The sequence below is a fragment of the Canis lupus genome, chromosome 4 (assembly GCF_003254725.2).
Source record: "Canis lupus dingo isolate Sandy chromosome 4, ASM325472v2, whole genome shotgun sequence".
Lineage (NCBI taxonomy): Eukaryota > Metazoa > Chordata > Mammalia > Carnivora > Canidae > Canis > Canis lupus.
Window position 1 is genome coordinate 62688292 of NC_064246.1, and position 14365 is coordinate 62702656.

A 14365-nucleotide genomic window follows, 5' to 3' on the forward strand; every position below is an offset into this window, starting at 1 on the left:
CACAGTCTAGGAGTAGATGGTCCAAGAGGCAGTACATTTCCCATGCATTAGGTCTTTCAGTTGTGTTGGAAATTTGTATACAATTCGATCCCACATGACTAAAGATATAAAGGCCAAAAAGCTATCTATATTTCTTTAAGACACACTATGGTTGATTTTGTTGTTATTTTTAGTTATATTTATAACAAAAGAGATCTTGTTATTTGTAAAAAATCATATTGCTAATTACCACTTACTTTCCAAATTCAGTTTTTCACATGTAGCAGCGGACAAATCAATAGGACATTTATACACATCTCCCATTCGGTTTTCAGGAAAGCCACTCCAAGGTGAACCAACCAGTAACCTAGAAATAGGAATTTTTTTATTAGACATAAATGTTAGCTATAGTTTCTTAAAGGTTAAACTGACCACAAAACAATGAAAAGACTCCCCACATTTAATTTCAATTTTTAATAAGAAAATAGTTCATATTTGTTCAACTATAATTTGTCCTTTTACCTTTTCTCTTAGCTGATTGAGATTCTTGATGAATATCTGCAATACATTATAGAAATAGAATGCAGGCCATAAATGTGATCTGCATATGTAATTTTAAATTTTCTAGTAGTCGCATTAATACAATAAAAAGCAAAAGTGAAATTAACTTAAATAATATATTTTATCTAACTTGCTATATCCAAACTAGTATGCAATCGTTATAAATAAAAATTATTAATGAGCTATTTGACATTCTTTTTTCCATACTAAGTCTTTGAAATTCAGTGTGCATTTCGTACCTGGAGGACATTAACGTTTCAAGGGCTCAGTAGCCACACATGGCTAGTGGCTGCCATCATAGTCAGCACAACTTTAAAGAATGAAACAATATTAAAGTCAAAAGCAAAAACTAACATTTATTGAGAACTTTTTTCATCTTAAGTGTTTTCATATGTTAACTTACTTAGGTTAATTTCATATGTTAATTTACTTTCATATATTAATTTACTTTCAGACGTTAATTTACAAATTTCATATGTTAATTTACTTAGCATATGAGTTATCTAAGTGGTTTTACTGTTTATTGCCTATATAAGAGGATTCTTAGCAAAAATAGAGCAAATATACTGTAGAGCTCTCCTTACGTGTAACATGTTTGTAGCCAGAACACAGGATGCAGAGGTTGGAGATTGGTGCTCACCTTCCCCTTTTGGTTAGTTTCATTGCCTACAGAACTTCTCCAACTAGACACTAAGGGTTTCCGGGTGGAAATATTCATCTAACATCTCTGGTCACAGAAGAATTGACAGGAAGAGCCCATATAACAGTCTGATCTTTAGAATCTTTAGTAGGCTAATTGCTCAGCAGCATCCAGTTACTAAGGACGCATATCTGATTCAATATTTTTTTCCTTGTCAAGGTTGGAAGATTAGATTAAACTTAAATTCTTTCATAAGCCCTCTGTATGAATAGTTTGTCATGATTGATTAAACAACATGTGCCTCACATGAAATGCTACAGTGGATACAAACAAAACAAAACAAAACAAAACAACAACAAAAAAAACTAAGGTGGGATCCCTGGGTGGCGCAGCGGTTTGGTGCCTGCCTTTGGCCCAGGGCGTGATCCTGGAGACCCGGGATCGAATCCCACGTCGGGCTCCCAGTGTATGGAGCCTGCTTCTCCCTCTGCCTATGTCTCTGCCTCTCTCTCTCTCTCTGTGTGTGACTATCATAAAAAAAAAAAAAAAAACCCAAAAAAAAAAACTAAGGTGCATGCCTATCTACTAAACCTAGTAAAACTGTTTAAAATATATAACAACTAAAACAATAACAATACAAATGAACAGAAAGATACGAATACATTCACCTCTGGAACAAACATTAAAATGATCAGAGGATGCAAAAATGGATGAAGGTGGCAGTCATCATTATCAGCAGAGGAAGAGTATGAATAATCACGGAAAGAGGAAAATACAGAGTATTTTGAAAGACAGTTAATGATTCACACAGTTAGTGAGAGTGAAGTATAACTGATCCTAAAGCCCAGGTGCTTAACCCTCAGGTTATTCTCCTTCTTCTTAGATGCAAGAGGGCCTGGCATAGGACCCAGATTGGGAAAACCATCTGGACAAATGGGCTGGGTTCCAGAATAATCAAGTACTGGAAACTGATGGTTAGGCCACACCTACCGTGATGAGGGTGTGGCTGTGTGGTATATAAGGAGGCTATGGGCTGGAAGGACACCAGCCAAGGTCATCTTGTAAGAGCACATCCATTCTGTGGGCCCAGGCTGTACTATTCATAATTTAGGTAAGATCAGATTATATTCAAATAGTACTAAATGTGGTAATTTGGGGGACCTCTATTGTACACATTTTCCTCACTATCCTCATCATCCATCCTCAAGGAACACATTGAAGGATAAAAGTTTAAGTGTTTCTCATCTAATTTAACCATCTTACTCTTTAGAGCCTTCAGCAGTAAAGCATCCACAGCTACCTATTTCTTAATGAGAAATCTCAAGGCTACTTGCTGTTTCTTATTGTCTCAGTGTTCCCTGGCTGCTCCCCCCACCCCTGCCTTGCTTCATTCAACCTCACCAAATCATTCAGGATTTGATAATCTCACATTCAGGAAGGGGTATGACATCTCCACTACTGCTGTGAGAGCTGTGGCCTCCTACGTTAATCAAATGTAAAGAAGAGAGAAAAAGAAGCATCTGCACAATTGTGTGCCTTTCAATAAAAAGGATGTGAGAGTATTTGTAATTCTCTCAAAGAATACATATGAATCTCTGGCAGCATTATGCCATATTAAACTCATAACACAGTAAACAATAGATAACACTGGAAAACCAGATCATTTTGGTGACTGGTTAAGAACAAGGGCGTCCTCCTCATCACATATGACTCATTCTTTAAACATGATGAACAACATTAGTAAGTAGCCTACAGGTCATGCCAGTGACTACAGAGAATGTTTCAAAGACCATTGCTAACTCCTTTATTGGCAACATTTCCAGTAGACTCTCTCCACTTCTACCCAAAGGCCCAGTGAAATTGTGGTTCCTGACAATTCACCCTTATAAGGAAAGGCTATGACATCACCAGTGGCTACTCCAAGTGAACTGTGACACTCTTACATTAATCAGAGAGGAAGACAAGGGAGGCTGGTATATTTATTTACAAAATCTTATGTAATCAGCTGTAACAGGAAGAAACATGCCAAGAGAGAATGTTACAAAGGTGGAGGTTAGTGAGTAAACCCTGCTAAGTATGGTAAAGCTTCTTTGAAGTAATGGATATAACTTAATCACAACCAGACAAAAGAGTTGCATGAACAATCGTGTGTGCTGATTCTCAAAACAAAATAAAATCCCAAGATATAAACTCTCTTTCATACAGTGAAACTGGGAATTCTTCCAAGATGACTTAAAATAACACTTACTGTTCAATTATCTTGTGGGGGAAATAGTGATTATGTAGAGTTCCAAAACATAGCCAATTTGCCCACCTCCAGTGGAATTCAAAATACTTTGTTTAGTTAGTAAACAGTATTTATGGTGGTGTAGGTAGTTTTAAACCCACAATCCAGGGGCTGTTATAAATATCTTCCTTTGGTCTGTGAGTCTATAAACTCTCCCAAGTGTTCCTTTAATGCTAGCAATTTTTCTAGAGATGACTGACAGAGGTGTACTTAAAATAGTAGGGCAAAACATGTTTTCTTTGATTCAACAAACACTTATTGAGATCCCGTGGGGCTGAAATTTTGCACAACTCCAGGGGATACCATTTCCATATAAATAGTGTGCTCTGGTCTTGTTAAGTATGCAACCTGTGAGGCTGTACATGGTGTCCAGACCTACTATGCACCAGACTTGATTCTAGGCACTGGGGATACGTCAGTGAATAAGTCAGTCAAAAATTTCTGTTCTCCTGGAGCTTACATCCTAGTGGTAAAAGATAGAAAATAAAACTTAATAAGTAAATAAAACATATCCTGATGGTGATCAGTGATTTTTGGGAAAAATGAGGATAGTTGGGAGTGTGGTGTAGAGGGTGTTGTAATCTTTATTAGAACGGTCAGGGAGGGCTTCCCTGAGAAGGTGTCATTTAAGCAAAGAATTGAAGGAGGTGAAGGAGTAAACTATAAGACTCTGGTGGAAGATTACTAGGCCGTGGGAACAGCAAGTGCAAAAGCCCTGTGGTCGAACCTCAGTGTATGAGGAAGAATGTGGGAAGAAATGTGGTCAGATCGGTAATGGGGCCAGATCGCATAAGATTGGTATAACATTCTAAGAATTTGGCTTTGCCTCTGAGTGACATGAGAAAGCCATTGGAGAGTTTTTAGCCCAGTAGTGATGTGATCTGACATATTTTAGTAGGATTCTGAAGACTGCTCTGTTGAGAATTATTGCACTAGGGTAAAGGTGAAAGAGATAAAACACTTCAGAGGCAAATGCAAAATCCAGGCAAGATTTGGGGGCTCCTACAGGGCTGGTGAGAAGTGATCTTATGTTAGATATATTTTGAAGGTCGGGTCAGCTGGATTTCTTGAGAGGTCAGTTTTTAAACACACACACACACACACACACACACACACACAGTCAAGGATGGCTCCAAGTTTTCTTCCCTAAGAAACTAAAGGAAACCAGTGGTCATGATCAGATAAGGGGGATACTATCAATAGAGCAAGATTTTGAAATGAAGTGAGCTCAAGAGCTCAGTATGAGGTATTTTAAGTTTGAGATACTATCAGACATCCAAGGGGATATTTTACTTAGGATTAGAAGCTTATTGTACACATTAATGTAAGAAATTTCAAAGTCTATAGTATCTAAATATAAATACTATTCCTTATGTTGTTTAGTTCCAAGTCACTGAAATCACAAGGGGTCTTGTGAGTTCTCTATGGGTACTTGCTTCCTGCTTGTAATGTAAAAGGAGTTTATGATGCAAAGAAGTCACCTGTGAAGACATCAAGTCTTCAGGAAGGAGGAAGACAGATAAAGATAATTCATTTTTAGCTCCTGGTTGGGAAATACTGTTGTTATAAATTTAATTGCTAAACCCTTTGGCATGTGTTGAAAGGCAATTTTAGTTTCTAAGCTTCATTATGCTACCTCTGACTCCTTCGGCTGCCAGATTGCTTCCTTAAATAAGGGGATGGCTAAACCCTCAAGGTCTTTCAGTTCACTGATGTGGAGTCCACCAACCTCATTATTGCTAAAACATCTTAAGCCTATTGTTCTGTTTCATAAAAAGCCTGGAAATTAGCTTTTGCACTGGAAGCAAATGAATCAAATAAAAGCTGATTCTGTTATGTTGGCTCACCCAACACGTGGTTTTCCTAGAGTTAAAACCAAAAGTTGATATATTCAATTTAAAGCCTTGTGCTAATATAACTCCCACATCTTTGGAAGGGAAGGAATAATTTTAAGACCACCACATTTTTATAAGTTGAAGCTCTGAGATAGTACCTTTCAACAAGGCAGATGGTTGTTTTATTAATGATAAAATATGGAAAAGCAACATTTATAAACAATTAAACAGTTTATAAAGTACTTTTTATGTACACTCTTCTCTTTGATCCTTATAGAGGTCAAGTATTACAACTATTCCTGTTTTCCTATAAAAACCAAGTCTAACTGTCTAATTGGCAACAAAGTCTAGATCTGCACTCATGTCCTTTCATTCCAAAACTCTGATTCTATCATAGTAAGTTCTGCTTAGAACTCTTCTAGAGAAGTACTCCTTATTTGCCCATCTTATTGGCCATAAACAAATTAAACAGTTTCCACTTGTGCCACTTTGTATTCCTCAAATCCCTCTTTGGATACAGCCCAGTGGAAAAGTTTCAAACAACTGGCCACCAGGAAGGTGTGCATATATTAGCCCCATTCACTTGTGTAAATGAACTTTGTTCCAGGAACAGACATTCAGCCGTTAACACAGTGGAAAGCTTAAATTGTAAGACAAGCTAGTGAGGCATGGAGAATTTTCACAGATCATTGAAGGTCTCCAGACATTTGGGAGTAGCAGATCTATCCCCGATGCAAGTCACAAAAGATGGGTGTGTGTGTGTGTGTGTGTGTGTGTGTGTATGTTTGTAGGTATACACACAAATTTGTGTCCAGGGGCAAAGGGAGAAGCAAGTCAAAGCAGGGGATATTTAAAGTGCCTTTTCTATTATAGATTTTTTACTTATGATAACAGAGACCATGGAAAAATTTAGCCATACAGATTATTTAAACTTAGTGGAAAAGAAATGAACAACTATGGCATAACAAATATAGGTGGATCAACACCAGGGTGGTCCGTGGGGTTTTAAAAGGTACTTGGTTCACTATTTATTCTCCCCCTACTGTCTGCCTAGAGAAGGTTCTTGTTGATAGGAGACGTGCCATTTTGCACACCTATATTAACAGTGTTGAGTGATAGTTTAATTATATGGCAATAACATAATATTTATAAGAATATAAGTTTTTAAAGTGTAAGACTAGTCAGACTTCTAATGCCTTTCCAAAATCAAAAATTGGACTCTTACAAGTTAGTGAAAATAAAATGGAATGAAAGAACAAAAAGGAATTATATGTCATGGGTTTAAAATAAAAGCAAACCCTGAGAATAAACAAAGTAAGCATGTTAAATGGCACCGCCAGGATAACCTAATGGCAAGAGAATTTTATCTTTGGAAAAAGACATAAAGGATGATATTGGCTAATATTTAAAGGCCATAATGAAAGACAAAGACATGATTATTTTGGAAAAGGGATCAGAATAGCATTCTTGGCCAAGAAGAAGAAGAAATGGACTGAAGCTAATCCAATATGCATGGAAGCTAATAGATGACAGATGAGAACTGGTTGAGAAACAGGCAGTGGAGGGAGGTAGGGAGGAACTTGTTATTAAAAATCCTGATTTTTCTTCCTATGTATTTTTACACAGTGCTAAGGAGAGTGCCTCCTTATATGCATAGTGATTTTGTTTTTTTTAACAGTGGATATAATTTATTCATTTTTTTAAAAAAACTGGATATAGTTTATTTCTGTTTTTTTCAGTTTTTATTTTAATTTCAGTCAGTTAACATACAGTGTAATAGGAGTTTCAGGTGTATAATATAGTGTTTCAACACTTCCATATGACACCTGGTGCTCATCACAAGTGCACTCCTTAATCCCCATCACCTATTTCACCCAACCCTCTGCCCTCACATTCCTTCTGGTAACCATCAGTTTGTTCTCTATAATTAGAGTCTGTTTTTTGATTTGTTTCTCTCTCTTTCTCTCTTTTTTTTCCCTTTGCTTATTTGTTTTGTTTCTTAAATTCCACATGATAGTGAAATCATAGTATTTGTCTTTCTCTGAGTTATTTCACTTAGCCTTATACTCTCTATCACCCAAAAATGTCATTGCAAATGGTAAGATTTCATTTTTTGTGACTGAATAATATTCCATTATATATAAACTACATCTTCTTTACCCTCTCGTCAATAGATGGACACTTGAGTTGCTTGCATGTCTTGACTATTGCAGTTTATGCTGCTATAAACCCAGGGGTGCACACATCCCTCTGAATTAGCGTTTTTGTATTCTTTGGGTAAATACCCAGTAGTGCAATTACTAGATCATAGGGTACTTTTATTTTTAACCTTTTGAAGAACCTCTATACTATTTTCCACGGTGGCTGCAACAGTCTGCATTCCTACCAATAGTGCAAGAGGGTTCCCCTTTTTCTGCATCCTTGCCAACACCTGTTGTTTCTCATGCTATTGATTTTAGCTAACCAGGTGTAAGGTGATATCTCATAATAGTTTTGATTTGCATTTCCCCAAAGGTAAGTGATGATGAATATCTTTTTCATGTGTCTGTTGGTCATCAGGATGCCTTTTTTTGAGAAATAGTTGTTCATGTCTTCTGCCCATTTTAAACTGGATTTTTTTGGGGGGTGTTGCGTTCCATAAGTTTTTGTTTTTGTTTTAGTAGCCCCATTCCCAGTTGGAGCCCAAAGTGGGGCTTGAACTCATAACCCTGAGATCAGGACCTGAGCTGAAATCAACAGTCAGATGCTTACCTGACTGAGCCACTAGGCACCCTGAGTTTTGTAAGTTCTTTATATATTTTGCATACTAACCCTTTATTAAATATGTCATTTGCAAATGTCTTTTCCCATCTAGTAGGTTGCCTTTTGTTTTTTTTGATGATTTCTTTTATTATACAGAAACTTTTTATTTTGATGAAGTCCTAATAGTTTATTTTTGCTTTTGTTTCCCTTGTCTCAGGAGCTGTGTAAAAAAATGCTATGGCTTAAAGAGCTTACTGCCTATGCTCTCTTCTAGGATTTTGATGGTTTCAGGTCTCACATTTAGGATTTTAATCCGTTTTGAATTTATTTTTGTATATGACGTAAGAAAGTTTCTTACTTTTGCATGTAGCTGTCCAGTTTTCCCCACATCATTTGTTGAAGAGACTTTTTCCTGCTTTACTGAGGATTAATTGTATAGTTGTGGGCTTATTTCTCATTTTTTATTCTGTTCCATTGATCTATGTGTCTTTGTACCAATATCATACTATTTTGATTATTACAGCTTTGTAATATAACTTTAAGTCCAGAATTGTGATGCCTCCAGCTTTGCTTTTCTTTTTCAAGATTGCTTTGACAATTCAGGGCCTTCTGGGGTTCTATACAAATTTTAGGATTCTGTGTTCTAGCTCTGTGAAGAATGCTGTTGATATTTTGATAGGGATTGCACTAAATGTGTAAATTGCTTTGGGTAGTATAGATACCTTAACAATCTTTGTTCCTCCAACCTATGACCTGGAATATCCTTCCCTTTCTTTGAGTCTTCTTCAATTTCTTTCATTAGTGTTTTATAGTTTTCTAAGTACAGGTCTTTCACCTCTTTGGTTAGATTTATTCCTAGAGCACTTTTGTTTTTGAAGTACGTTACCTTTTTTTTTTTTTTTTCAACTAAACTACAGATTTTATTTGGATTTTACCAGTGAAGTGCTTTACTTTTATTCTTTCACAAGGTGCTCAAAACATTCCAGTTTGATAGGGATGGCCCTCTCTGTACTCCAGAGAGGTTGTAGACTTTCTCTAAGTCACCCAGCTAGCAGTGGGGAAGCTGAGGGTAAAACCCTTGTGCTCTGGCTCCTAATATGACAAATATCTATCTATGAGAGAATGAAAAGATAGATGGTGACTGTCATCTCTGTCCATGCAATGCTGTTTTGTAACAGAGATTTTCATTCAAAATACTGAATGAAGTTGATATTACTTTATAAAGTTTATATGACAATTATAATTTAATATTTTTTATAAATTCCAATTATTTTCTGCCACTCTCCTCCTTGGATATTTAAAAAAATATGTATGCTTGGAACATTTCATCTTTGTTTTGCATTAATCTACTGTATGCATATTACTTCTTAGCTCTGTAATCTTAGGCACACTACTTAAACTTTCTAAGTCCGGGTCCCCTCATTTGTAAAAGGAGTAATAATACAGCCATTGTGAGCATTATGCATTTGGCAAAGAAAGAGTCCTCAGTACTTTTAAATATTGTAAATATCAGTAAATACCAAATACTGTTATTCCAACCTATATATGACATAATCTTTGATATGTGTATTGAATTGAATGTTTCTTATTTATCTAAAATTCTCTTCCATATATCCTATAGACAAGTTGGTACATTTGTAACACACTTAGAGCTTTATTCATATTTTTCTTAGTTAGAAAGTTAGAACTATAATATAAGCTCATATATAAATGGAATTTTTTATTGGCCATAATATATGTTCATTATATTTCTCTTCTTTTCTTAAACAAGCATGCACTAGTCCTTGCTGACACAAGAAATTACATCTCTTCCACTGGAAATACCCCTTACTGCCAGACAGTTTTGGTTACACAAGTGACTGTTCTAAGGTTTTTGAGTCATATAATGAGCTCAGACTATTCATGCGGCAGGCCTTCGGATTAGACAGAGACAGTACATAGCACCATAAGCTTCCAGGAAATGACTTTAAACATATCTCAATCCTTTGTATAATTGCTTCTGATAAGAACTGCATCATCTACATTGGAACATCCTGTGTGTATGATGGAGGCCTCAAAGTGACATTGAAGGGAGAGCAGACCACAGCTTTACTTACAGAGGGGCACACTGCTGCTCTGCTTGGGAGGTAATCTTGCCTATAGATAGCTTATTTGAGACTTAAAAAAAACTCTAGAATTCTCAAAGCCACATCACTACTATTTCCAGAGTAAAAGTCCACAGTGCAGTAAAAGTATAATAAATAAAACAAACAAAAGCATCAAGATAATTTTGTTAGGCTCTTGTACAATCCAGTGTAGACTACGCCTATAAATTCTTAGAAACATGGGACATGGGCAGCCCGGGTGGCTCAGCAGTTTAGTGCTGCCTTCACTCCAGGGTGTGATCCTGGAGACGTGGGATCAAGTCCCATATCAGGCTCCCTGCATGGAGCCTGCTTCTCCCTCTGCCTGTGTCTCTGCCTCTCTCTCTCTGTGTCCTTTATGAATAAATAAAATCTTTTTTTTTTTTTAAAGGAAAGAAACATGGGACATATGGAACAGTTGAAGCGGTACTTGAAAAATAAGGAGCATGGTTTAAGAAAACTTAGACTAAAAAAAAAAAAAAAGAAAACAGACTAGAGCCATAAGCAAGTTGTCAGAAGGAAGGAAAGGGCTGAGAGATAGAGTTGGGGCTCAACAATACAGATGGTAAAGAAAGTCAAAGAAAGCTTCAGAACAAGCAGTAAGAGAGTAAAGAAAACAAAAGAGTGTGTGAGTGTGTGTGTGTGTGTGTGTGTGTGTGTGTGTTATATAAATCCAAGAGAAAAAGACTCAGTTATTAAAGGAATTCACAGTAATCCCACTTTCTGTGCCCAAAGCTAACTTGATTAGTATCAGGAGGAAAGTTAATGTTTAAACAGTCCTTCTCACATCTGCTACTTCTATAACGTCTGTGCAGTTTCATAAATTAGGAGTGGAGACCGGCATAGTGCCAATCGTCAAAACAAATAGGCGATTCTGGATTTCAAGTTTCATACTATTTTCCTTGAGCCTGAGAGCCGTGAGGGCCGCTGGTCCTAGCTGTGGCCTGCTCCAGCAAGTGGGAAAAGCCATTGGCTGCCTCTGCCAGGCACCTCTGCAGCCAGGCACCTTGGCAGGGCCAGGCTCATGAGAGTGGGGCCAGGAGCAAATCTTGTCCGTCAAGTGTCCCAGGCCGTGGGAGGAAAAAATGAACTCTTCACAGTAAGATCATACAGTTAGTGACACTGAGGGAACACCAGCGCTATTAAGCACCTGGGGTTGGCCCTTACTATATCTCTGGTATTACTCATGGTTGCAAGCTCTACATATCGATCTTCCTCTTTGGCTCTACTCCACACTCCTTAAAGGTATGGTGGACGTTTCCTACGCTGTACCTCACCCTGTGTTCCGCCTGTGGTGGATTCGCAGATCACGTCCATGACTCGACCTCTTCTGCTGCTTTGCTTTAACAAGGCCAGCAGGGTGGAAGGGCAGACGGGCATGCCAGGCTGGCTTCGGCTCTCTTTCCTTCCAGCTGTGCCCTGCCATCGGATTAGCCTCTCAGGAAGCCTTTCTCTTCTTGTGTGCCAGGGTACGCTCGTAGCAGCTGGTGTTATAGACAGGCTTGAGGGAAGTAAGGCCTTGATAAGCCTGACATTACACCTTACCAGAAAGCTCTATACTGGAGTTAAAGGCATTAGACCAGCCAATAACAGAGCGGTGACTTGTTTCCCAGTAGTAATTGTCCTGTGTTTATACATCTTTCAGGAATGTCATAAGAAGGCCACAGAGGGACTTAAGAATGTCTCGTGTCGTTGGTCTGGACATAACCTGATCAGCACCAGAATCTTATCATAGTTGCTAAGACATTCATCTTTTAACAATGTTTTGTATGCTCAGAGAGAATAGTGGAGAGAGAAAGGATGTATGGCTGCCTCTCACTTTCCTGGGACTCTGCTTGCTAGATCCCTGTCAACATTTTGTCCTGGTTTGTCTTATTCAACTTCCAACCTGCAGTGTGGCCAGTAGTTGAGTTGCCCTCCAACCCTTGATGGGTTTATCATCTCTAATAGCATCTACTACTGATGGTGGCTCTTTATTTTAGATATACCTTGTCCCGGAAAGAACAATCTTTACCTTGTCATTTAAAAAGAACCTCAAGCTTGATTGCAGATTATCCTCAGCAAGGCCACACTTATGAAACAGAACTTCAGAGTCCCTCCAAAGGTCTTGTTCAGCTCATACTTAAGTCAAACTACTATAGTTCACTTCATGGAGTACCTCAGGTGAGTCATTTGGAAATAGGGCTTTCATTCAATCATTCAGCAAATAATTATTGATCCCCTAACTTGGTGCCAGATAGCACTCTGGCTTCTGAGTACATGCCACTGGAAAAAAACAATGCACTTCTGTCTCTTCAGGGCAGAAGACAGACGATGAGCATGCAGACAAAGGTGATTTCAGATAGTAATGACTAATCTACATAAAATAAATTTACACAGAAGGTAGGAGAATGGCCGCGAGGTGTGCTGAAGTGCTCATTTAGGTAGACATGCTCTGAAAAGTTTCTATGAAGAGAAGACATTTGAGCAGAGACTGAACAACGGGAACCAAGCAAGCAAGTGAAGATCCTGGGGAGACTTCTCCTTCCAGGAGAAAAGCATTTGCAGAAGCTTTGACATAGTAATGAGTTTAGTGTGTTCAAGGGACGGACAGAAGACACAATTCATGGGGTGCAAGAGTGAGGGGGTAAATCATGAGACAGGATAGGTACACTGAGACCAGATCATGGAAGATCCTTTAAATAATTTTAATGTATTCTAATTGCAGTTGGAAGCCACAGAAGGTTTTAATCTAGGGAGTGACATTATTTGAATCATGTATTTAAGCGTTCATGAGCCTGTCCTGAGGGGTAAGAAGGGAAGCAGAAGGTGGGTTAAGAAGTGGTTGCAGCAAGGACTCACGTTGGTTTGAGCAGGGACTGCAGGGAAGATAGGGTTAACCAGCAGTCTGTTATCACATGTATTTTGGTGGTGGTATCAATGGCACTGACTAATGGATGAGATATGGGGGGAGGTGACAGAAAGAGAGGAGTCAAGGATTTTTGGTCTCATCACTGGTACAGAAAATCAAATATTTATTTATTTATTTATTTATTTATTTATTTATTTATGTATGTATTTATTTATTTTTCAAATATTTATTTAAGTTTGGTATGTTAAGTTTGGTATGTAGGCATCAATGCCGTGATGGTTGTTCTGGGTATCTACAGTTCAGGAAAGAATCGGGGCTGGACATGTAAAATTGTGGGTCATCAGCAACTTTATGTGCTAGATTCCAAGGTCAAACTATTCCAACCATAACATCTTCCTACGCTCTTGACTACAGTTTATGATTAACAAAGCATAATAAGATAATTGTTAGACATGTGCTCTCATACCCCAAACGATGTCAATAATTACTACTCTTTGGGTTTTTAACCAGACCATTCTTATCCTTCCAAATGACTGACAAACTGCAATGCACCTTGCTTTCCAAGTCTCCTCATATTAGTTAATGCTTTTCTCCTGACTATTCATTTCCTCCCCTTGAGACCCACCTCATGAGTCACTTCCTTCAAGATGCCTTCTGACACATAGTGCCCTCTTGAGTGATAATTTCATTTTATTTCCTTATCACACAGATAGGCATGCTTCAAAATGTGGATAATCTGGATTTTAAATGTTTCCTTAAATTTAATTTTTGAGCATCAAACATAAGTTCACACAGAAAAAATACTATTAATTATAGCTTTTACTTGATAAGCCAACAATAGCCCATTCAATCATTGGAAAGAACGCTAAAGGATCCACTTTGCAAGCTATAGGGTAAGTCTGGAACCTTCCGCTGCAACAGGGAGATAAGGTTCCAGTGGCAGGACTCTTGTGACCAGTGAACAGCAGGACTGGCAAGGGAGGAGCTACAGTTCTTCAACTTAAAGACAACTTTCAGAATCATCTGAATTCCCCTACATTATTTTCATTATTTCTATGAGAAATTTAAACCAGCTGTGGGGGTATATATTTCCATATCCATGAAGATAGTGCATATAAATGTAACCATGGTTTAAATGTAACCATTACACAGCATTAAAAAACCAGGTGCACTTTCAGGCAAAAACAAATGATAAAAATGCACTAGAGAAAGCTAACTGTAAATTTTGCATGAAGTCTTCTGAGAATCCTGTGCCACACAGAGGAGGGAAGATTGACTTAGAATGACCCAGTAGATACAGCCTTGCTGAAGGAAAAAATTTAGGAGAAAATTCTACCATCTGGCCAA

At 37.8% G+C, this 14365-nt stretch overlaps 1 protein-coding gene across 1 annotated transcript in view; it reads right to left on the bottom strand.

The window, feature by feature from the left end:
* Positions 1–14365, bottom strand: part of ITGA2 (integrin subunit alpha 2) — a 102255-nt gene that overhangs the window by 60547 nt on the left and 27343 nt on the right. Inside the window, exon 3 of the mRNA XM_025435416.3 lies at positions 237–346. Within this exon, the coding sequence (XP_025291201.3) occupies positions 237–346 (110 nt within the window). The remainder of the gene's footprint in view (positions 1–236; positions 347–14365) is intronic.